Source organism: Crocuta crocuta, unplaced genomic scaffold, assembly GCF_008692635.1.
Source record: "Crocuta crocuta isolate KB4526 unplaced genomic scaffold, BGI_CrCroc_1.0 scaffold431, whole genome shotgun sequence".
Classification (NCBI taxonomy): Eukaryota; Metazoa; Chordata; class Mammalia; order Carnivora; family Hyaenidae; genus Crocuta; species Crocuta crocuta.
The window spans coordinates 5,177,039-5,201,044 of record NW_027528859.1 but is presented as its reverse complement, the minus strand read 5'-3'; the positions used below and the strand labels follow the sequence as shown (position 1 = coordinate 5,201,044).

Sequence of the window (24,006 nt, the reverse complement as noted above, 5' to 3'; positions counted from 1 at the left end):
CTAGGTGTCGCCTTTATCTCAGAGAAACTAGGCCCCTCCTCTCTCCCTGCACACCTCCGCCCCTCCCTCTACTCTGGGAGCTCTCAGCTTCTTGGCATGGTGATTTCTGGAGAAGAGGCTTAAAGGGGGGGACAAACTGTGAGTCTCCGAAGGGAGGTGGAGAATGGGTTTATATGTATCTCCTATATGACAGTTTGAGATCAACTCCCCGGGGTCCCATAGCAGTCCCTCCCAGCAACCACGATATCATCCCTCTTAAGCTACTCTCAGGATCAGATTGGCACACCAGATATGGGGTATCTGGGGATAGCCTTCTAGGTTGGAAGCTTGGGAGCAGGGTGGAACCCGAGGGGGATACAATGGGCCTGCATTGCTGGGGGAATGTTCTGCTCAGTCAGCCCATGAGGGGTTATCAGGTGAGATCCTGGGCTGTGCAGGGACACAAATGAGAGGAGGCTGTTCTTGGGCTGGGTCCCTGGAGCAGATGGTGTGGTAGAGGCCCAGTGGGCTATGGTGGGCCTCTGAAGACGTGGTGTGGCCTTTGTAAGGACTCAGGAAAAATCGGTCATCGGAGCCCCTTGGTCTTGAAGGGGCCAGCCTTCCATGTGGCAGGCGCCATTTCCTGGTGAAGGAGTGAGAGGTTCCTGGCAATGGGAAGGGTGCTATGGTTTATTAGGTGGAGCACTAGTGATGGTTTATTAGGTGGAGCACTAGTGAGGATACCAAATATTTGGGGATTCCTGACTGCTTCCTGGAGACTGAAGTGTTGGAGGGACTCAGGGGACTTCAGAGACGGACCTAAGAACACCGGGATACGTAAGTGAGGAGAAAAGAAGTTCTGGGCTCCTGGCAATGTGCAAGGTGGAGAGACAGCGGCAGGGTGGGTCAGGGGTTTGGGGGAGACAAGGCTGGGCTCTTAAAGTGAGAGGACGACCAGGAACCTCGCCGCCCTGAAAGCTCCTGGCACGGAGCGCCCGAGTTGTCACTGGGTGGGTNCTCGGCAGCGCCGGCCGCCCGGGCCCAGGAGGAGCGGAGCGGAGCGGAGCTGGGACACGGGCGGGGCCGCCGCAGCTCCGGATGGGACCAGCGCCCTGGGCCCGTTAGTCCAAGCTGGAGCTTCTGGAGAAGCCTTCACAGGGAGATTTGCCCCTGCCTTTCCCTCTCCTCCAGCCCAGGCCTCGCTTCGCTCCCCGCCCGCCCATGGTCCCTGTCCTTCCGCGGCGCGGGCCCCCTCCCCCCTTACCCCCTTGGTCTTCCTTTTCGCAGCTCTCAGCCCTCCCAGCCCCTTCAGCTGTGAGGTCTCCTCAGGCCTTTCCTTTGTACCAGCCTGCCCCCCACCCCCACCCCATCCCAGTCTCGGATCCCCTTTTCCTTCTCAGCTAAAGCTCAAGAGTCATCAGGCTCCTTCACGCCTCACTGGCCCCATCCCAGTCGCAGGCCCCCTTGGTCCCTACCTTTTCCTGCCACCCTACTCAGCCCTCAGTCCTTGCCCCAGGCTGGTGGACCCACTCCTTACCCACCCCCCGGGGCTCCCTCCCATCTCCTCCTCACCCGCCCCCACCACTTTCTGCGTCGCAGCCTACCTAGCTTATCCTCACTTCTCTCCCTGGCCATCTTCCCCAGGTTCCAGGCTGGGTGGTGCCTGTGCCTCCCCCGTAGGCCAGAGCGGCACCAGGGTCTGGGGGTGGCAGGGCCACTGCTTTCTCCCATGGCACTGCCATCACTCCTGCTGTTGGTGGCAGCCCTGGCAGGTGGGGTGCGCCCTCCGGGGGCGCGGAATCTGACGCTGGCGGTGGTGCTGCCGGAACACAACCTGAGCTATGCCTGGGCCTGGCCACGGGTGGGTCCTGCTGTGGCACTAGCTGTGGAGGCGCTGGGCCGGGCTCTGCCCGTGGACCTGAGGTTTGTCAGCTCTGAACTAGATGGCGCCTGCTCTGAGTACCTGGCACCGCTGCGCGCTGTGGACCTCAAGCTGTACCATGACCCCGATCTTCTGTTGGGTCCCGGTTGCGTGTACCCCGCTGCCTCTGTGGCCCGCTTTGCCTCACATTGGCGCCTTCCCCTGCTGACTGCGGGTGCTGTGGCCTCTGGTTTTGCAGCTAAGAATGAGCATTATCGTACCCTGGTGCGCACTGGCCCCTCTGCTCCCAAGCTGGGTGAGTTTGTAGTGACATTACATGGGCACTTCAATTGGACTGCGCGTGCTGCCTTGCTGTATCTGGATGCTCGCACAGACGACCGGCCTCACTACTTCACCATCGAAGGCGTCTTTGAGGCCCTGCAGGGCAGCAACCTCAGTGTGCAACACCAGGTGTATGCCCGTGAGCCAGGGGGCCCTGAGCAGGCCACCCACTTCATCCGGGCCAACGGGCGCAGTGAGTGTGGCCCAGGCTATCTTAGGGTCAGGGGAGGAGGGTCGCTGTATCCCTGGAGCTCAGCACTGGGACATTGTGGATGGAGGTGGGCACGGAGATGTATGTGGTGGCTGGGGTCAAGAAGCACATGTGGACAGAGCACCTGTGAGAAGGCTAAGACATTGTATTAGGGGAGCTTGTGGATGGCTCAGGCAGATGTAAACAAGGACTAGGATAGCATGAGAGGCGACGCCTGTGTCAGGGAAGAAGGTGGGATTGGGGGCGGGGGGAGGGACTGATTTTCGGGAGCAACATGAGTGTCCTAGAGTAGTGAATGTGGTTGATGGCCACGCCAGAATGAGTGTCATCTCTGAGCAGAGAATTCTCAGATGGGGCACCAAGACCCCTTGGTGGCAGAAAAATAGTAAGGACTCCATAAATGGGCTTTTGGGTTCAGCTCATTTGTTTGGGAAAGACAGGGTAAGGCTGCCACTGACAGTAATTCTGAACAGTCAGTGCCTTTGAGCCTAGGGAGAGGCAGGACAGAATGGGGCAGTGAGGAGGGCTGGGTGGGCTGCAGCAGTGCAGCTCTGGGAAGAGGAGGGGCTTAAGGCTGACAGCTCCCTTCCTCTGGGGTCTGGGGTCAGACTCTGACCTCTGCCAGATGGTCTATAAGGCCCCAGGGTACTTATGACATAGACTCCAAAGGGGAGGGATGAGGAACATATGTTGGGTGGTTGATAGGTTAGGGCACTTTCTTCCTGGCTAAAGATGGAAATGCAGATGGTTCAGAGAGGGGGCTGACAGGGGACTGGGGACTTTCTCAGAATGCCCTTCTGTTTTACACTTGCTCCCAGTTGTGTATATCTGTGGCCCTCTGGAGATGCTGCATGAGATCCTGCTTCAGGCCCAGAGGGAGAACCTGACCAATGGGGATTATGTGTTCTTTTACCTGGATGTCTTTGGGGAGAGTCTTCGTTCAGGCCCCACACGCTCTACAGGCCGGCCCTGGCAGGACAATCGCACCCGGGAACAGGCCCAGGCCCTCAGAGAGGCCTTTCAGGTATCATTTGTGCCAAACTTGGAGGAGGGGGAAGAGGAGCTTCTTTGGAGATTCTCTGTCTCTCATAAGACCCACAGAAACCCCAGGAACAGGGCAGGAATTATGAGCTACAGGAGTGAAATGAACGGAGGCTTTTTGAGTCTCATATCATTCTTACTTCCCCACTTTTGTGACTCTTTTCTCATTACTAAGGCTACCTCCCAAGATCCTGGAACATTCTCCTAAGTCTCACTAGTAGACTATACTGTGAAGGAGAAAAGTTCGGGAAAAGACCTGGTCCCAGACCCTGGGAAGACTTCCATCCTTTCTGGATAGGCGAGGCATGATTGAGGTACAGTTAGATGCAAATACAAGAAAGAATATGATTATGTGTCCTGGAACAGACACTAAGAGCTTTAGGGGTTCAGAAGAGGGAGAGCCAACGTTAGCTGGGTTTAGGGAAGCCTTTTTATAAAGGAATGAGAATCTTTTGTGACTTGAGAGATAGATGCCATAGTCCTAGTCTCAGTAGGAGGGAGGATCCTGGTAGCCTGAGCAAAGAGATAAAAGATAGAAATGGATATCATGGAGAACCAAGAAGATACTGACCTGAGGAGAAGAAGGATTGGCTTGAAGCAGATGTAGGAAATAATGTTGCAAAGGTATAATCAGATTAAGGAGAGCTCTGAACCCCAAATTAAGGCATTTGGACTTGGATGTGGGGTCCTTGAGGTTTTTTTGTGAAGAGAAATATAAAAACAAGAAGAGGAGGAGGCTAGAGGCAGTGAGACCTCCTGCACTCGGGTCAAATGGAGTGAGGTGATACAGGCTTGAAGGACAGTGGCAGTTGTAGGAATGGAAAGAAATGAATTTAAGAAACAATTTGCAGGGGAGATTGACATGACTGTTCATTTCACTCCTCTGCTCAAAACTTTCAGTGACTTAATTCCTACAGAATAAAATCCTGACTTCTTATCATGACATTTCAGACCTTCTACAGTCTGTATTCAGCCCAGTTTTTCAGTCTTGCCTCCTAGTGCCCCTTACACCCAGTACTTCAGCCAACCAGACCTCTCTCAGTTCCCTGACCCCTGGGCCTCCCTGCCCCCTTGCCGTTGTGCTCTTTGCTCCTTTTTTCTAGAATGTTTCTAGAATGTTCTTCCCTCATCCCAAATCTCTGCCCCTTCAAATCACACCCATGAATTGTTCCCTGACTCTTCCACCAGCTTTTCACTCATTTATGCATATGTGTTTCTTATTTATCCATATCCCTCCTTTTTCTGAAAAAGGATTTGAAGTAGCATATAGGATAACTTTAAGGCCCTTTCAACCCTGAGATTCTCTGAGCCTAAAATTCAGTAGATCTTTATAAGGGCTAGATTTGGGTGGTCATCTTCTCTAATAAGTAAAATTTTGTGTGGCTGTGATTATATATTTGGTTATTTCCGACTGTGAATGACACTTGAGGTCACACTTGAACCTGGACAGTGGCAGGATAGGTTTTGTTTATGCTGTGACTTTTGCTTAAGACAATCTTCTCACCTTTGTCTGCCTAGATAATGTGTGTGTATTCTTTAAGACTCATATCAGTTATTTTCCCTTTGAGGAAACAATCCTTGAATCCCCAGGTTAGACTGAATTTCCTATTCTTGTGCTTAACTCTGTCTCCTATAGAACTTACCACATTACCAGTCAGTGTTTGAGTCATTTGAATACTGGCTCATTTTATTAGTGTCTATTGAGCACATAATATATCCCAGTCACTGTGCTAGGTACTGCTATACAGTGGAGAACATAACAGATGTAGCCCCTGCCTGGAGCTTACATTTAGTAGGTTAGACAGACATTAAATAAGCAGATAAATACAAACATAGGACAACTTGCAATGAGTGTTACAACCCCACAAAAAACAAAACCGCGGGAAAAAGCGCTTCTCCTGAGAAGGGAATAGCAAAGGAATTGTACTTTAGCTAGTGTGGTCAAAGAAGATCTCTGTGGCTCTCCTGGATGGGAGGGCTCCATAGCTTTTTGGGCTGTCTTCTTTTTTGTAGAAAGAGTACCTCTCTTCCTTGTCTGAGAATTACTACCAGTCAAGGGGCCTGGCACTTAGGTTTGGGGGAAATGAGATGTAGTCAGCTAACAATTAGAGAAATTAATTCTCAATTCTCCCACTCACTGCAGACATTATTCAGAAAAACAAAGAGGGATTTTCCTATGACAAAAAAGAAGGGGAAATAGGTAGTCAAGAATATGCTGAGGGGGAAATCAAGGCCTTTGGGGTGGGGTGAGGGTAAGGGAGTAATGCGATGTTTTCTAGAAAATCTACTGATCCTGTTCCAGTGCTGAAGCAGGGCAAGGGGTGAGGGAAGTCAGCTCCATTCAAGGATGAAAGAGCAGAGAGCCCTTAACCCAGAGATACCTGGTCTACTGGGAGAGAGGGCTCTGAAATGAACTATATTGATATGATTTTTCTCTCTCATTAAGCCATAGCTACTTGAGGGCAAGGATTGTGTTCATCTTTGTATTCCATATGCCTAGCACATACTTGTTGAACTGAATAAAGGAATGTGTTGGGGAGAAGCGGGGACAGGACTAAGAATTCGTGTACAAAGGAGTAGAGCTGGCAGGTACTATAAACCAAGATGATCAGCCAAGATAGAGAAGAATACATAGACACAATGGAACTAAATAAGCAAATGACCAGGCTCTAAGGTCCTGGAGGCCCAGGTGGTGCATTTGAGGACTACGGGATCAGAAAGCTAGGCAGAAGTCACAATCTAGGTGACCAGCGTGAGATTGCACTACAGAGGGGACACCAGCAGCTAGAATGGAAGTCAGGGCTGGACCAAGGGCTGTATAAGGCAGAATCTCTTCTGGAGACGATTTTTTGTCTGTTTAAGCCACTGCTGACAGCGCCTCCTGATGTGGCTGGAGGGGGGTTCAAGTGTAGGCCTCAAGGCACAGGCCGGCACAGGCGCCTCAGTGTACTTCTGGTTTTACCCACAGCTAAACCTGTTTTTGGCAGCCTTTGCTTGTTGTTGTTGTTGTTGTTTTTCCTCACCTGGGGTCCACTGTGAAAAGGGACACCGTTATCTACCTCCCTTTACCTTCTCTCTAGCCCCTCAGCAAGCACAGAAATTCTTTGGACTTTCTTTCTTTTTCTTTTCTTTTCGTTTTTCTTTTCCTTTCCTTTTCTTTTTCTTCTTTTCCTCCCTCCCTCCCTCCCTCTCCCTCCNTTTCTTTTTCCTCTGTTCCCCCCTCCCTCCCTCCCTCTCCCTCCCTCCTTCCCTTCCTTCCTTCCTTCCTTCCTTCCTTCCTTCCTTCCTTCCCTCCCTCCTTCCCTTCCTTCCTTCCTTCCTTCCTTCCTCCCTTCTTCCATCCTTCCTTCNTCCTTCCTTCCTTCCTTCCTTTCCTTCCTTCCTTCCTTCCCTTCCTTCCTTCCTCCCTCCCTTCTTCCATCCATCCTTCCTTCCTTCCTTTCTTCCTCCCTTCCTCCCTCCCTCCCTCTCCCTCCCTCCTTTCTTCCATCCTTTCTTTCTTTCTTCCATCCTTTCTTTCTTTCTTTCTTTCTATCTTTCTTTCTTTCTTTCTTTCTTTCTTTCTTTCTTTCTTTCTTTCTTTCTTTCTTTTTCTTTCTTTCTTTTCTTTCTTTTCTTTCTTTTCTTTCTTTCTTACCACAGCAAAAACAGTCTAGCATAGCAGTTTTCAAAATGTGGTCTTAGAACCCGGGGGGCTGCTGAAATCCTTTTAGAAGGACCATGAGGTCAAAACTATTTAAAAAAATAATACTAAGATGTTTGCGTCCTCACTCTGACTCCTCCATGATTGCACAGTGGAGTTTTCCAGAGGCTACATGACACGTGCTGCTCTTATCACTCTGGCAGCTGTAGAAGGGGTAGTGGACTATTCCTGTGTCTTAAAAATTTGTCAGTTTTAATTTCTAAACTGTAAACATTGATAGATGTAATCCAAACAATGAAAAGCTCTTTGTGGCCTTCAGTAATTTTTAGTAGTATAAAGGGGTCATGAAATCAAAAAGTTTGAGAACTGCTAGTCTAGCAGACATAAACTTAGAAAATTATGATGTTTAAAAAGCATTAAAAACCTGTTATCAGCCTTTATATTGAAATATCAATTGTGTTAAGCACAATCTTTTTGAGCTCTTTTACTGATTTCTTTACCTTATTTGTCAACAATATCCTACTCTTCTATTTTTTTATTCTTGAAACAGGTGTTACTGAACAAACCCTTCCCACCCCATCCTCAGCCTCCTTCTTTTAAATTTTGCCTGAGGGTGGGCAGAGTATTTCAAGTGTGTGATTAAGGATCCAAATGCTCCAGTAAGAATAATTACGTTATGAAGCAAACTCTAGTCTAATGTAATGAATACATATTAGAAACTGAATTTATTATTTCCTACCTAGAACAAATTGATATGTAATAAATCATATGTGATTTATCTAGTATCTCTATGTCCTCATGTACTTTCAATGAGAGGAATTAACAAAACTGGTAGAAGTCCGTAGATGTTAATCTGTCATTTCACAAAGTCACATTTCACAAAATACGTTGAAGTCTTTCCCTGAGGTTGCGATGCCAATTTCCCATCCAAGGTGAAGGCTAGTCTCCGTGATTGTGTAGGCCTGGGGTGTAGGCAGAGGCCAATGTGTCTACCAGCTAAGGAAAGGGGAATGTGTGAGGTCGGTAGGAGTCAGATGGGCACCCCAGTGAGAAACAGAGATGTGCTAACTTAAGGCAAGTGAGATGCGGGTGTGGCTGAGATCACATGTGTCATTTGCTCATCTGTGAAATGTGTATGGACATATGACTATGTGTTTTCTCTGTGACACATGTCTATTACTTAGTGACATATAGGACCATGCCACTGTGCTGCTGATGGTAGGTGTCCCACACATTAAATGAATGGGTCCACAGCTTTTCACAGATGAATCATTGTCTCCAAGTATTTCCCCCAGTTGTCACAGAGCCTGAAATCTCTTTCATTTACTAGATGGAGGCACCGTGTCCAAGTGGCACAAATGAAAATATAAATACTTCACTGATAACATTAACAGTGATTAACACCTCAGAGAGGAGCTGTTTTATCAGTGTTGCTCTTGATAGTGAATAGGTACCCAGAAAGGAAGGGACAGAGCAAGCAGCTGAGAACGCTGTGGCAGCCTGACAGGGAGGCCTGGCTTGTGGAGGGGCTTGGGAACGGAGTTGAATTAATCTGTTTCCCAGTCTCCACCTTCCCAGAACCATGCACCTTTCATGGAAGAGTGCCACTCGCCTCTTCCCAGATGTATTGAACATATTCCACACATACATCACACACACAGGTGCACAAACAACACAGAGTTTAGTATCCCTTCAGCCTTCAGACTCACCTGTGTATATATTTCATATCATGTATATTTCACCAAGTTTCCCTATTCTGCTTCCTCTCTTCCCCAATGCCTGTCTTGAACCCTTTTCACTTTCCCCATGTGCTATTGGTACAGACAGTATTGGTGATCACATACCGAGAACCGCCAAATCCTGAGTACCAGGAATTCCAGAATCGTCTGCTGATAAGAGCCCGAGAAGATTTTGGTGTGGAGCTGGCCCCCTCCCTGGTGAGTACATCTCTCTTTCCTGAGAGTCAGGCCAGGCTTTGAGGAAAGCCTCTCCTCCCTAACTCAGCATCAAGCCTGGGCCGTGGAGCCAACCATACTTGGGAACTGTCTGCTTTTATCCAGGATTTTTCTTTCTGCCCTTCTGTCCAGTGAGGTAGGGCTGGCACTTTAGGAATGAGAGGAGGGAAGGAAGCAAACCAGAAGAGAGAAGTGGGAGAGGGAGACCCCAGAAATGGGAAAGAAGACTAGGGAGGGGCCTGACAGTTCATTTGGAGAGCACTGCTGAAGTTACTATCCCCAGATGAACCTCATTGCTGGCTGCTTCTATGATGGCATCCTGCTATATGCTGAAGTCCTGAACGAGACAATACAGGAAGGAGGCACCCGGGAAGATGGACTTCGAATCGTGGAGAAGATGCAGGGCCGAAGATACCACGGTAATGAAGAGGGCCAGATGGAGGCCAGAGGGCTGCTCTCAGTCCTGGGAGTGGAGTAGGCAGAAGTAAATACAGATACAACTGGCAGGAGGAAGTTAGTGGGGGTGTCGGAGAACGTGGTAGAGATGGACATATATTAAGAACAGGGGTGGGGAGGGACTCTGAGATAATTGGAGGAATTGGGGCACAGGAGAGGGGCATAGGGTAGATCTCAAAGTAAGCGCTACTCTTTCCTATCTTAGGTGTAACTGGACTGGTTGTTATGGACAAGAACAATGACCGAGAGACTGATTTTGTCCTGTGGGCCATGGGAGATCTGGATTCTGGGGACTTCCAGGTGATGGGGGAAGAGGCAGGGAGATTGTGGGTCCTGAATATCCAGGTTTCAAGGGTTCAGAGAGGGCAGAATCAAAGGTACTAGAGGCAGGGACTTATTTTCTCTGCTGGAGCTGCATTCTGGGTAGGTGGGAGGTTGGGAGAGAAAAGCAGCCAAATAGCCGAGGTCTGAGGGGACAGGCTGTTGGGAGCAGGCCTGGGGGCCCAGTTTTCTCCTTCCTCACAGCCTGCAGCTCACTACTCAGGAGCCGAGAAGCAGATTTGGTGGACAGGACGGCCTATCCCCTGGGTGAAGGGGGTCCCCCCCTTGGACAATCCCCCCTGTGCCTTTGACTTGGACGACCCATCCTGTGATAAAAGTGGGTGTGTTCAGGGGCTGGGAGAAATCCCTCCTCCCCTTCCTCCCATTCTCTCCCCTCCCCTCCCTGATCCCCCACCCTTAGCTCTGTTTTTCCCTTGACTTGAATACTGTATACCCCCACTCACTTCTTTCCCTCCAGAAGTCTGTCTGTTCCCCTCACCCTGAGCCCCACCCCTGCCCTGTCCACGGCTCCACATAGTCTTTCTCAGGGTCCCCTCTCTCCTTCAGCTCCGCTTTCAACTCTGGCGATTGTGGCACTGGGCACAGGAATCACTTTCATCATGTTTGGGGTCTCCAGCTTCCTCATTTTCCGGTGAGTTCTGGGCTTCGCACTGACTTGTTCCCTCCCTCCTGCCGCCCAGGCCTTCTGGGGGTTAGTGGGTCTCTTGGTTTGATGTCTGCCTCTTAGGCCTAACATCTTCCTCTCTAGCCTTTCTCGTAAGCTGTCTTTTAGCTTAAGTGTTGTTTTCCCACTTTTTGGTTCTAGACTGGGTGTCCTAACTAGGGATTTTGAGTGGGGGCAAAGGTGAATTTTCCGTGAATGTTACCATTTTAAGAAAGAACTTTTACCTTTAGCCTCTATGTTTTCAAATGAGCACAGGGCATGTATCCCGTATATAGAGATTGCATTCCTTCTGACTCAGTCCTGCAGCGAGTCCCGCCTCGGGTATAGAAGTTGTAGCATTGGGAGCTGCGGGGAAGCCGCTGAAACCCCACTGTTGGCTTATGGGGTGGTAGGATTGGGCTTGCCAGTCAACTGAGGTGTGCAGTCCTTACAGAAAGCTGATGCTGGAGAAGGAGCTGGCTAGCATGTTGTGGCGCATTCGCTGGGAAGAACTGCAATTTGGCAATTCAGAACGATATCATAAAGGTGCAGGCAGTCGCCTCACACTGTCGCTGGTGAGCCCTTGTCTCAGCTGTCCCTCTGCTTCCCTCTGAGTTCCTGTCCTTTCGTACCCTGGACCTTTCCCAGCACATTGGCCTGTAATGACAGCCCCTGCACTGCCACCATCATCTAATGTTCCTTTCATCCTTCCGCCTCCATGTTGCCCTTGGCCCCAGCGGGGATCCAGTTACGGCTCGCTCATGACAGCCCATGGGAAATACCAGATCTTTGCCAACACCGGTCACTTCAAGGTGAACACTCATCCGCTTGTTCTGGTCCCCACCATTTCATTGTCTCATCCCCATCTGTCACCTCTTCCCACGAATCTCTGCCCCTCATAACCTTCCTTTCTGTGTCCAGCTGAGCTCCTGGTTATCCACAGTTCTCCAGTTTCTCCTAGCACCCAGGAACTAATTTCCCTTTTCCCCCTTCACTCCTGCCATCAGGGAAATGTTGTCGCCATCAAACATGTGAATAAGAAGCGCATTGAGCTGACCCGGCAGGTTCTGTTCGAACTCAAACACGTATGTAATGGTGTATGGGTTCAGGGTGAGGGGTGAAAAGGGATGGAGAAGAGGAAAGGGGGAAGTAGAGAGGGGAACAGTAAGATGGGCTAGGAGGGCAAAGGGTTTATTTATAAAGGATTTTAAGTTGTAGCTACAATGAAGAGACAGGCTCTCGTGCAGTCATAGGTTTCTGTGTCTCTCTGAATTCTCTTTTCCTCCTCCCACCTTTTGTTGTTGTTGTTGTTAGATGAGAGATGTTCAGTTCAACCATCTCACTCGCTTCATTGGTGCCTGCATTGACCCTCCCAATATTTGCATTGTCACTGAGTATTGTCCTCGAGGGAGTTTACAGGTAAGGGAAAGGTGAAGATTCTAGGGGCAGGGGAGAAAGGCACGTGAGAGCTAGTGCCTCTAGGATAGTCACATAATCTCTTCCATGTCACTACCAGGATATTCTGGAAAATGACAGCATCAACTTGGACTGGATGTTTCGTTATTCGCTCATTAATGACCTTGTTAAGGTGAGTCTTCCCCACTCTTCCTTCAGAGTTCATCTGCTTTAAAATGCCTTCGTTTCTTGATCTTTGCTTTCAGCTCCTCCTTCCTAGTCCCCTAAAAGTCCCATTTTCTCCAGTTCCCTTTATTCCTCTGGTTGGGTAATAATGGGCAAATAAAGGGTCTAGAGTTTTTAATTGGGGGAGATTTCTCAGCCACAAAGAGTCCTGTACTTGTAAAGAAGTTTTATGTTCCTGCCCTAGATATCTCTAATCTCTTGCTGCCATCTTTTTTTTTTTTTTTTTTTTTAAAACCTCCACGAGCTTATATTAAGATTTCTTAGCAGGAAAAAGGTGAATGGGGCACCAAACATAGAATCATTTATTCTCTGACCAATACTTGGCATATCTGCTCTTTTGTGCAGAAAAACTGAAATTTAAAAAAAACATTTACCAGTAAAACTAAGAGAAACCAAGGAAAATTATACTACACCTGTGGTATCGTCTCATATTTTAGTTTTTAGCTATTTTCAAGTGGCCCAGAGGACCCTGGTATGAATTTGAATCTTGCATGAGTTGGACAGGTGTTTACAGCAAGTCCTGCAGCCAGTGAGTTAGCCTAGTGGAGCACTTGTACTGCACCTGAAGCTGGCTTTGGTTTTTCTGTTTAATTCTCATGAAGTTATTTAGAAGTGTGCATGTGTGTGTGTGTGTGTGTGTGTGTGTGTGTGTGTGTGTAAGTTTGCCATTAAATGAGAGAGAAAATATTAGGTAAAGTTGATGTGTTGCATAACTGTGATGTTAAATACAAGAAAAATATGACTTTTGGGAGAACAATAATTTGATGGAAAAGTGATTTAGAACAAAGCCAAAAGCCTAATCCTTTCTATATTTACAAATTTGGTGACTCCCAAAGGTTTTGTTGATATCAAAAGGAACAAATAGGAGGAGTTCACAGAGACTCGAATTATGAATTGTTTGGGTCCAGAGCTAAGTACTCAGACACAGGTGTTTTGGTTAGCATACAGAGCACTGCGTCCTTTTTCTGTTCCAGCTGAACTGATGTGGGTGGGCTCCCAGGGTTTCATTTTGGGAAGCATCACTCTGCCTTCTTAGGACCTGCTTTATGGTCCCTCATACGCAAAGTTGTTCTCCTCTCTGGCCCCATGGAGCCACACGTGTCTGGCTTCTGCGTTGGCTTTGCAGCTGACTCGTACTTTTGTCCATTTTCTAGGGTTTTCCTAATTTACTATTTTCTCCACTTTCTCTCTGGCTCTCACTTTCCTCCTCCATCCTGACTTGCCTGCCTACACATGGTTCTATGTTAAAGTTTACAACTGGTTAGTCTTCCTTGGTGCATCTAGGTACTCTTGATAGCTAGGTCTCTAGCCTTCCTGTGTCTTCCTAAGTGGTGGCCTTACATTTGAGGCCATCATGGGTGTCAGTCACATCATTCCTGGAGTTCACCCTCCTAGTTCTGTTCACTATTCAGAAGACTGACTGCCCTTTCCAGGGTAATAACTGATAGCTCCCTTTGTCCCTCTCCTTAAACATTTCTCCTGCCCTGGTACCTAGGTGCCAATACACTGTTTATGGTACCAGGAAGGGATGACTCCTATTCTGCCTGCTTCTTTGGGTAGAAACTGCACAGGATGTCTTCCAAAAGTAGCTTATGGCTTTTATGGTCTCAAGATGTTTAGACAGCTAACTAATGCTCATCTCATAGAGAGGAGGTATCCTAAGCCATATGTGATCCAAACCCATGACTTGATCTGTATCCTGCAGGGCATGGCCTTTCTCCATAACAGCATTATTGCATCCCATGGGAGTCTCAAGTCCTCCAACTGTGTGGTGGATAGTCGTTTTGTGCTCAAAATCACAGACTATGGCCTGGCCAGCTTCCGATCAACTGCTGAACCTGATGACAGCCACGCCCTCTATGCCAGTGAGGCCTTCCCCAACAACTCACTTTTATATAGCTCCTCTGGCCTTGATCATTTCCACCTAGGGAGGATGGGAGAGGGAGATGGAATGACAGGAATATGGGGAACATTATGGGTTTGGGGATACTCTTTTTGAAGACCTGGCTATCCCGTTCCTTCTCTTCAGAGAAGCTGTGGACTGCCCCAGAACTGCTCAGTGGGAACCCATTGCCAACCACAGGCATGCAGAAGGCTGATGTCTATAGCTTTGGGATCATCTTACAGGAGATAGCACTTCGCAGTGGTCCTTTCTATTTGGAGGGCCTGGACCTCAGCCCCAAAGGTGAGAGTCAATCTACTACCCACAGACTCCTCTACCTGGGGGACCCTGTTCTTCATCCAAAGCCTTTATCACCCTCAGAGATTGTCCAGAAGGTCCGAAATGGTCAACGGCCATATTTCCGGCCGAGCATTGACCGGACCCAACTGAATGAAGAGCTGGTGTTGCTGATGGAACGATGTTGGGCCCAGGAACCAGCTGAGCGGCCAGACTTTGGACAAATTAAGGGGTTCATTCGCCGCTTTAACAAGTAAGAGGACAAAGGGCTCCCCAGGGATAGAAGCCTCATCAGTCTTGGTGGATGAGGTGGGTGGGGCTGGTGGGGCCAAGAAGGTGGGTTGGGTAGGAAGTCCTGGGACTCTTGAGAATCTGGGAGCAGGTACCATATTCTGCCCTCCCCCTCCCACCCCCAGGGAGGGTGGCACGAGCATACTGGACAACCTGCTGTTACGCATGGAGCAGTATGCCAACAACTTGGAGAAGCTGGTGGAGGAGCGCACACAGGCCTATCTGGAGGAGAAACGCAAGGCGGAGGCTCTACTCTACCAAATTCTACCCCAGTGAGACTTTTGACACCCTTCCCCAATTTTCCTTTGGTGTTCTGCTCTGTTGGGTTCTGCCGGATCAAGCTCCTGAGAACTCACTTCCCAACTCTTAGAATCCTGCTTTATTACATCTTGACACAGTGAGCCTTTCTGGCTTTGTGCAGCGTGTTTTCATTTTGCCTCCAAATGAGCTTTGCTGCCTTCTTCCTGGCTTCCTATCCCTTCTTCTTTAGGACACTGCTCTACCATGCCTTTGCTCCAGCAAGTGTATGTAGAACAGTCCCAACCTGAGACATTTAGTGCCCATCCCCAGGGGTCCTCTCCCACCCCTCCCCCCCACCACCACTTAGATACTTTACCTGAGCTAGTCTGTAATGTCTTCCCAGCCACCTTCCTTCTCTTCTATCAGGCTTAGCTTTCATAACTCCTCTTCTGCTCCAGCCATACACCCCTTTCCTCTCTCTCCCCATCTCATCCTCTTTCTCTGAGTTTGGCTTATACTGCACCCTTGCTTCCTAGTTCAGTGGCAGAGCAGTTAAAACGGGGAGAGACTGTACAGGCGGAGGCCTTTGACAGTGTTACCATCTACTTCAGTGACATTGTTGGCTTCACAGCTTTGTCAGCAGAGAGCACCCCCATGCAGGTGAGAGCCATGGGTGAGAAGTAGGGGGTGGGATAGGGTTCTGGGGAGCTTCACTGGGGCATAGGGATCCTTGATAATAGGGGAGATTCCTTTGTTCTGGAGTTCTCATATTTTGTTATAGCTTATTGGTTAAGAATTCTTAGAAAGTTAGGCACAGGTCTCAGGGGCTCTACTTTCCCATCCCTGTTAGGTGGTGACACTTCTTAATGACCTGTATACCTGCTTTGATGCCATAATTGACAACTTTGACGTCTACAAGGTGAGAGCTAGGGCTACCCTCCTACTGAGACCCCTTTAAAACCCAATCTCCCTGAACCCTACATACCTACCCACTTTATTGGCAGTCTAATACTGGGTGCCCTTTGTAGACAAATGAGGCTCTGGCACTCTAATTGTACATCCCAGTCTAATTTCTTAATTAGGTCTAATGGTGCCCTAATCGGAACCATCACAGGATTTAGTGCCTATCTGCCACTTTTTGCCTAGGGGTATAAATATTGCCTATCTGTCTTTTCTCTTCCCTCCATCCTCTCCAGACATGGAAGAATTATACAGGATGTGGGTACAGAAGGATTTATTGGGCTGAGGGACAAGCTACCTTGTAAAAAATTTTGTTGAAGTCATTGAGTTGGCACGGCGTGGGCTTTCCTGTGCTTGGCAATAAAAAATCATCAGGATTTAGGTGTTGACTTTGTGACTAATTGTGTGACCCTGGGCAAGTAATGGTAAAGCTCCTTGAGCCTCAGATATTTACCTAGAAGACAGGAATAACAGATGTATTGTGGACATGTCTAACATTACACCAATGTCTAATACATACCTGTTCCTGTCCCTTTCCTTTGGACTTACTCTACTGTGTCTGTTGTTACTGTCACAAAAAACTCCCATAAACCCTTTACTCAGATTCACTGATTATTCATACTTTACTCCTGTTTGCTTTATTTCTTAAAAACCTATCTATCCACCTAATTCTTTCTGAACCATTTGAGAGTAAGTTGCAGGCACAGTGCCCCTTTATCCCTAAACAGTTCAGTGTCTAGTTCCAAAAACAGGACATTCTTTTGTATAGCTTCAGTACAATTAACAAAGCCAAGCGTCTGCTTTCTTGCCTTGGACAGTTCAGGCTGTCTGAGGCCTAGTTCACGGGGCCTGCCTGACCTCCTCACCAGCCTCTGTGCTCTTCAGGTTAGTCCCGTTTTCTTGCTTCCCATTTCCTGACAGCAGAGCCTATTTGTTCATGTCTTGTTGCAGACAGGGTATCCATTCCCTCAGCAAATGGTTACTGAGTGTTCGCCAGGTACAGGGGTGGTGTGGGAGGATTTAGACTCTCTGAATCTGTGCCCGCATCCCAGCCCCCGATTCTCAGGACCACGGCACTTATTTTCCAGTCAATGCTCTGGCCTCTTAGGCTGCTGAGATGACTCATAGTGGCGTCCACTGCTCTCCTTCTGCTCTTCCCCATTCCCACTGATACACATAGAGGTGACCTTTTAAATCCCATCTCAATCAGGTAGAAACGATTGGAGATGCCTACATGGTGGTGTCTGGTCTCCCAGGCCGAAATGGTCAACGCCATGCCCCGGAAATTGCTCGTATGGCTCTAGCATTACTGGATGCAGTTTCTTCCTTCCGCATCCGCCACCGACCCCATGACCAGCTGAGGCTACGCATAGGGGTCCACACCGGTAAGGCTGACTCTCACTCCAGCCCTCGTATCTGCTTTTTCCAGGCTCTCCCAACCTGTTTCTTCTCACAGGGCCCGTCTGTGCTGGGGTTGTTGGCCTGAAGATGCCCCGCTATTGTCTTTTTGGAGACACGGTGAACACTGCTTCCCGAATGGAGTCTAATGGTCAAGGTAAAACATTAACCCTCAACCTCGGCCTCAGCCTCAATTTGTGGTGCCCTTTTCTTCTTTTCAGAGTTCTTCCAAATATCTCAATCTGAGAGACCACAGTTCCTGACCGCCCCATCCTTGGACATATTTTGGTTCTAGTGCATGTGCCCTGGGAAGACTGAGAGCCTCCTGAGGGGTGGTGGTTTGGTAAAGCTCTCTCCGATACCGCCAACTCTTCTGTTGTCTTTTCTTTGATTCATCTTTCCACCATCCCTGCACCCCATCCCACCCCAGCCCTGAAGATCCATGTCTCCTCTACCACCAAGGATGCCCTGGATGAGCTAGGATGCTTCCAGCTAGAGCTTCGGGGGGATGTGGAGATGAAGGTGATGGCAGGCCATGGGGAGGGGTCACGGAAAGGGAGGATGAAAGCAATTATGGGGATCATGGGGAAAAGAGAGAGATAAAAGGAATAACATAGAAGAATCTGAATTGTCTTCACTCCCCCACTTCCAGGGAAAAGGAAAGATGCGAACTTACTGGCTGCTAGGAGAGCGGAAAGGACCTGCTGGACTCCTGTAAACCCCCTTCTTTCTAAGTCAGACAATCTCTTGCTGCTGGTACCTGGGTGGGCAGCAGCCACCATCTCTCTACACATCAGAAATGGACACTGTTGTGTAAGATGGAAACCAACGTGCACAAAAACCCTACTTTATAAGGAAGTTGTTGCCCTTTGCAGCTCAGCCTTGTGTACATATACGTGCCTCGCTCTGACCTGGTTCCCTTCTTCCCCTACCTTCTGTAAATATCTGTATCTAAACCAGAATATTTTGGCCAAATATAAAACAACAAAAACTGTCATGGTGTCAGAGTCTGGGTTAGGGGCAAAGCCAAGGAACATGGTTACTCACAGAGTCACTGAATGAGCAGTCTCAGGATGAGAGAGAACCCTTTATGTAAAGTCTCTTCACCAAGTACAGGCAGAATTTACTTCCTTTCCACCTTTCCAGGACAGACAGAAGTAGATTCCATATTCCACATCCCTCTTCCCTCCTCAACCCTTAGATTGTAGTTCCACCCATTCCAGCACCCTGTCCTCCTCCCTGGCAGGCAAGGGAAGATTTTTCCCCCAGTTGGTGGGAATAGTTCTCAGGTTCATAGGGCAAAGGCTGCCCCAGAGACAAAGGCACTGGTGTTGAGAAGCTGCAGTTCTTCCGGAATGGTGTGTCCAGAGTCTTGATGTTACTGACACCCTGGAGGAAGGCCAGAATGAGGACAGATCCCGCTCTGCGCCACGCCAGAACAGAGCAGCCTCTTCCCCTCCTTCTCCCCCACTCCCAACACCCTCACACACCGGCAGCTGGGGCGCCCTCTGTATCCAGAAGGTTTCAGGTTGCTCCCGACGGTAGTCATGAGGCTGGAAAGGAGAGATACTGAAAAACTCTTGGTGTGAAGCTCCTTCTCTTAACCTCTGCTGCTTTCCCACAGCCCGTTAGAGCCCAGCAGTACAAGTGGCGGGAGAAAAAAATCTCACCTTGGTTGGGGCAGGGGGCCCAGCTTGCACCAGCTCCTTTCGGTAGTCGTGGTGTGTCACAGACTCGACTTCAAACTGCTCCCTTGTGGTTTCCTGCTCTGCCTGCACCTCTTTACTGTATAGCCCTGGGGGCATCAAAGCCATTCTTCCCTGAGTTTTGTCTCCCCCCGCCCCTCCTTACCCTTCTCCAGGCCTCTCACCAGATCTGGTGGTGCAGGAGCATCTCCAGCATGGCTTCACGCTTTCCTGTAGGAGGGCAGGGAGCAGAGAGAGCAGGGAAGTCTGGTTAAGAAGCAGGCCCAGGAGGGACGCCTGGGTGGCTTAGTCGGTTAAGCGTACGACTTTCGCTTAGGACATGATCTCGCAGTTCATGGGTTCGAGCCCCGCGTCGGGCTCTGTGCTGCCAGCTCAGAGCCTGGAGCCTGTTTCAGTCTGTGACTCCCTCTCTCTGACCCTCCCCTGCTCGCGCTGTCTCTCTCTCTCTCTCTCTCTCCTAGAAATAAAACATTTAAAACACACACACACACACACACACACAAAGAAGCAGGCCCAGGAGAAGCAAACATGAGAAAAGAAGGAAAATCATGGGGTTTTACCCTGGTACCCATCAGACAATCCATAGTCCCGCTAGAAATTCCTTCCTATCTATCTCTAATTGCTCATTCTGGCCCATTCTCTCATGCTTCACACCTCGAGTTGGCTGATAGTAGTTTCGTGGGGGCTGGTATGAGTCTTTCTGGGTGGTGCTGAAGGACATGGGTGACTGTAGCTGCAGGGTCAGCAGTCCCTGGTGTCCATGTCGGAAGACGAAACTCTCAGAGCCATCCTGCATGCTTGGGACTTGGTCCAGGTGGTTGGTGGCTCTCTGTGGGCCCCAAGTTGAGTGACCAGGATATCCTTTATGGCACCCACCCTCATCATAAACTACTGCCTCCCGCAGGAAATTGGGGACAGTCTTTAGGAAAAGGGAGCTGGTCAAAACCTTAATACCTCCTCCTCCCAGTTGTAGAGAAGGCAGTGGCCCCGTGGCAATGTTTCATTGAGAACCTTACACTTCCCTTCAACCTCAGGGGTCTTCCAATGCCCTCGGGCATCAGGTTCTGAGACTTGCAAAAATTTCCAGGGTTGTTTCCGAGGTTCCCGGTGGCAGTAATGATTCCAGGAGGCATAATTAGGGACCGGATCAGCTTGGGGGGTTCTGAAACTTGGAAGATTGTAGGGGCTGAGCTCAGGGTCAAGGCCACAGCCTGGACTAGGCCCAGAGTCAGTGGCAGGAGCAGGGCCAGAATCAGGGCCAGAATCAGGACCGGTGTCTTGACCAGAGCCATGGCCGGGACTAGAACTGGTGCCAAGAATAGGGCCAGGATTAGAGCTAAGCTCTTTTGTAGTACAGGGAACCTGGGCAATATGGGAAACATAGAGAGGCTCAAAGCCAAGTTTCCCGTGGCCTCTCTTGTGGGTAAAGCTGGCTCCAGTGCAGGGATCCCCCAGAAGACTGTCAGAGGAGCGGTCTAGGAGAAGGTTCGGTTCAGAATAGCACACTGGGGTCTCTGCAGATAATGCAGTCGCTTTGGCGGTGGAGGAGGCTGCAGCTGCTGTAGTTGCGGCTGCCAGGGCCGAACTAGGACCGCCATCCGAAGGAAGTGGTTCTGAAGTGGACCCTAGTCCTTCAGTGCCCGGCTGTACATCTAAAGATCTGAAATAAAGCGAACGTGACAAAGTTGTCAAAAGAGCAGCGGAGTAAATCCGCTGACCTTTCTTGTCTCCTTACACCTGCAGCCAAAGCTGCTGCTCTCACCCACCGCGATCCCTTGAGAGACTGTGCGGTCTCCATCTTCAGTCACCAGCTACCGGGTTGCCATAGAGACGGCAAATAATTCCAGGAGACTGCGCACAACTAGAGTTGGGCGGAAGTGTTGGATGGGGGTGGAGGCAAATTCTCTGCGGGGCGGAAGTCTTAAACCTGGTGAAGTCTAGAGAGTTTGCTGTCCGTTCAGACTCCTTAGCCCAGCTTTTAAGGTTCCGCTGGCCTAGGACCCTGCCTTCTAAACTTAAACATGATTCTTTTTGAGGATTTCTAAGGTGATTCTTTGTGCTGGAGACAAGAGCAGAGTCGTGGTATCAGACAGAAGCATATTTGGTGTACTTGTGTAGGGGCAACAGTAACTTACCCTCAGTTCATTTTTAAAAATGGGGTGAGGCGGCGCCTGGATGGCTTAGTCGGTTAAGCGTCCGACTTTCGCTTAGGTCATGATCTCGCGGTTCGTGGGTTCGAGCCCCGCGTCGGGCTCTGTGCGGACTGCCAGCTCAGAGCCTGGAGCCTGTTTCAGTCTGTGACTCCCTCTCTCTCTGACCCTCCCCTGCTCACGCTGTCTCTCTCTCTCTCCTAGAAATAAATAAAATAAAAATGGGGTGGGGCCTGCAGTCTTTTAAAAATGGTTAAGGTTGAAAATACATCAAACAACTAAAAAGCAAAATGGTGAGACATGGGGATCAAAGGGTGGCATCCTTTTTGTTTGTTTTGTTGGTGTGATGACTTCTCCTTCAGTAAAAGATCCTCAACTTGACTATCCTCCTCCCAGGCCCCTTTAGAACCTGGCTTAGCATCTGAATACGGGCCAGGATTGAGCGTTTCAACCCTGGGTTTCAGTCTCTCCCTACTCATATATAGGCTTATTCCTACTGCTACTTTTCTAGAAGCTTGACCCAGGTGGACCATTTGTCATGAGGACTCACAAATCTATAGACAAATGCTTCTTTAACCACAGGATGGGCCTCCTTAATGTCTCTAACTCAGACCACAGTCAAGAGGGATCATTATCTTTTTTTTTTTTAAGATTGTATTTTTAAGTAATCTCTACACCCAATGTGGGGCTCAAACTCAAGCCTAGGATCAGGAATTGCATGCTCCAACAACTGGGCCAGCCAGGCACCACAGGATCAATATCTTTAATGTTTTCTTTTCTATTTGTGGTATAAATCTTTATATATTTAAGACAGTGATCCAAAATCGAGGGAGAACAAGTTTATTAGCATCATAGGGTCCCTTTCCCCCCCACCCTCCAAGAATCCAGGTCTGGGGTTCTTGGTCAGTTGGAAGGTTCAACCTGGAGGCCACTGGAGCTGTCGGCCGCCAAGTACATGAATGTGCAGATGATACACAGACTGTGAGCCCAGCTTCCCATCGTTGATCACTGAAATGGAGCTTGGGGTTAGGGGGTCAGGATCATGGGACAGGTTACCAGAATAAAGATCATATGGAGGGGTAGGTATGAAAAATCATAGGCAAGGAGCTCAATGGCCAAAAGTCACTCACCAAGTCGGTATCCATCTCCCAGCCCCTCAGCCTTTGCTGTCTTCTTAGCCACAAGGAGAAGGTGTCCTAGAAGCTACAGGGAAAGGGGAGGGAAATGGGTGGCTTCATTCACAGGGAGCAAAACCTCTGAGTCCAGGGCTTCCCCCACAGCCAAACCCTGGCTCTATTCTTCCCACCTGCTGATCTTCTTCTTCAGCCTGGCTAATCCGAGGAATGGGCTTCTTAGGAATGACCAGGAAGTGCACAGGAGCTTGAGGGGCCACATCACGGAATACGAGACACTGGGAGCAGTGAAAGGCCAGAGGCCACCATGTTACTTCAACAGGTTGATGGGATCTGTGAAATTCCCAAGAGGACAGGTCCTAAGGGTACCCCACCTGCTGGTCCTCATACAAAATGTCAGCTGGGAGGCTTCGATCCAGGATCCGGGAGAAGATAGTTGGGGCTGCTCCCTGAGGAGCTGCCTGCTGGGCTTTGGCCACTTCATTTCCATCCGTCACACCTGCAGCTCCTCGGACCTGAAGGTGGGTCAGACATACCCAGGGGAGGGGGTTGACAATACCTCTCCCCATATATAATCAGTTGGAGCTGGCAGAGGTGGGGCTCTGATAATCATTAACTTCACCCTTCTAAGAACTTACTAGTGGCTCCCATCCAAAGGAAAAGTTCCTCAATCTCAAAGTGTCAGCAGTAGAGAGTGGGGTCAGATAGTGCTGACCTCGTTAGATAAAGGCTGTATTACAATGCATGATTCAGTACTGCAATTGATTCCTGTTTCTAAAGTGTCCAGTAAATTTTGCACTGTGCAGGAGAAAGGACAAAGGATGAGAACTGGAAACTTAGACCTAGTTCCTCTTTTACCACTGAGTTACCTTAGCTAAATCCCTCATCTTGACTTCAAATATAAAGTTTTTTGCATCATCTTTTAAGACCATTGGAGCTCTTTCCACTCACACCTTGTTGCTAAGACTCCACTTATTTCCATTGTTATCTAATCTCTAAGGTATTTTACCTGTTTTATTCAGGTTTTCACACATTTGTCCTGTTTGACACAAGTACGTCTGAGTGTCACATCTGAACTCTTTTTGTGAAATTTTAATTCCAATTCCGTGAATCAGTGAAAGGAAGAGTTAAGTGAATTCAGCAACGACAGCCCCAGGGGACTGAGGGTACGGAAGCCCCAGTTTCCCGGACCTCGGAGAAGGCTCAAGTCCGTGCTGTCACAGTGCGGGAGAGAGTTGGGATGAACTTGACCCCTCTGGTAAATGCGGAAGGTGAGAGATTAACACTTGTGCTCAGAAGGCCAGGGGCCTGGGGCGGGCAGGAGACTGGCTACGAGAAGGCAAACCTCGCTTCCTGCAGGGGGCACTGAGGAGGCTGCCCGCAACAGGCGTTCGGTTTTAGAAGGCAGCAGCCGCAATGGACCGACCCTGTCGCAACCTCGGCGCCGGGGCCACCGCCGAGAGGCTGCCGCCAACTATCAGCCCAGCCGGACCTCACCAAACAGCCCTGGAGCTTGCGCCTCAGGAGAGTCAGCATTCCCTGCCAGATGCTCGGGCTCCGTCCCCGCGAGGCCTATGGGCTGCACGCGCCTGGGGGAGGAGGCCGGCCCCGGAGGGCGGCACAGCCNTGGCCGCGAGCCGGGCCCTCCCACCCCATTGGCCGTGCTCCTGGGCTCCGCTTGCCGCTCTCAGCCCAGAGGGTGGTGTCATTCACTCCACTGGCTCCACCGCCACTGTGGAGGCGGGATCTTTTCATCCCATTGGCTGTTTCTGCCAGCTCGTGGGCTAGTTTTTCAGTCCATTGGCTTCGACCTCTGGTCAGAGTAAAAGTTCCTT

At 49.4% G+C, this 24,006-nt stretch overlaps 3 protein-coding genes across 9 annotated transcripts; 1 reads left to right on the top strand and 2 right to left on the bottom strand.

Annotated features, from left to right (window-relative positions):
* The first annotated feature begins 1,004 nt into the window (after window positions 1-1,004).
* On the top strand, window positions 1,005-18,177 carry NPR2 (natriuretic peptide receptor 2). Of its 7 annotated transcripts, none has more exons than XM_077756214.1 (22): window positions 1,005-2,375; window positions 3,212-3,417; window positions 8,901-9,014; window positions 9,316-9,451; window positions 9,694-9,788; window positions 10,014-10,146; window positions 10,377-10,461; window positions 10,928-11,048; window positions 11,211-11,285; window positions 11,481-11,558; window positions 11,788-11,892; window positions 11,990-12,061; window positions 13,820-13,979; window positions 14,144-14,299; window positions 14,378-14,546; window positions 14,710-14,856; window positions 15,361-15,484; window positions 15,675-15,743; window positions 16,995-17,169; window positions 17,241-17,339; window positions 17,613-17,704; window positions 17,835-18,177. In XM_077756214.1, the coding sequence occupies exons 1-22, from the start codon at window positions 1,709-1,711 to the stop codon at window positions 17,898-17,900; spliced, it is 3,144 nt and encodes a 1,047-aa protein (XP_077612340.1). In that variant the 5' UTR covers window positions 1,005-1,708; the 3' UTR covers window positions 17,901-18,177. The 7 variants fall into 7 exon arrangements, with proteins under 7 accessions (XP_077612340.1, XP_077612339.1, XP_077612343.1 ...); XM_077756213.1 differs by having other exon boundaries at window positions 10,919-11,048; XM_077756217.1 differs by lacking the exon at window positions 11,211-11,285.
* A 73-nt stretch (window positions 18,178-18,250) lies between these two features.
* Window positions 18,251-20,712, bottom strand: SPAG8 (sperm associated antigen 8). The gene is made up of 7 exons (XM_077756221.1): window positions 20,655-20,712; window positions 19,843-20,548; window positions 19,543-19,717; window positions 19,053-19,098; window positions 18,853-18,967; window positions 18,673-18,735; window positions 18,251-18,571 (listed from the first exon to the last, which is right to left on the bottom strand). Exons 1-7 carry the CDS (start codon window positions 20,684-20,686, stop codon window positions 18,380-18,382), a joined length of 1,329 nt encoding a protein of 442 aa, XP_077612347.1. The 5' UTR covers window positions 20,687-20,712; the 3' UTR covers window positions 18,251-18,379.
* A 1,150-nt stretch (window positions 20,713-21,862) lies between these two features.
* HINT2 (histidine triad nucleotide binding protein 2) lies at window positions 21,863-23,679 on the bottom strand. The gene is made up of 4 exons (XM_077756085.1): window positions 22,546-23,679; window positions 22,345-22,449; window positions 22,169-22,241; window positions 21,863-22,046 (listed from the first exon to the last, which is right to left on the bottom strand). Exons 1-4 carry the CDS (start codon window positions 22,738-22,740, stop codon window positions 21,955-21,957), a joined length of 465 nt encoding a protein of 154 aa, XP_077612211.1. The 5' UTR covers window positions 22,741-23,679; the 3' UTR covers window positions 21,863-21,954.
* Window positions 23,680-24,006: the final 327 nt, after the last annotated feature.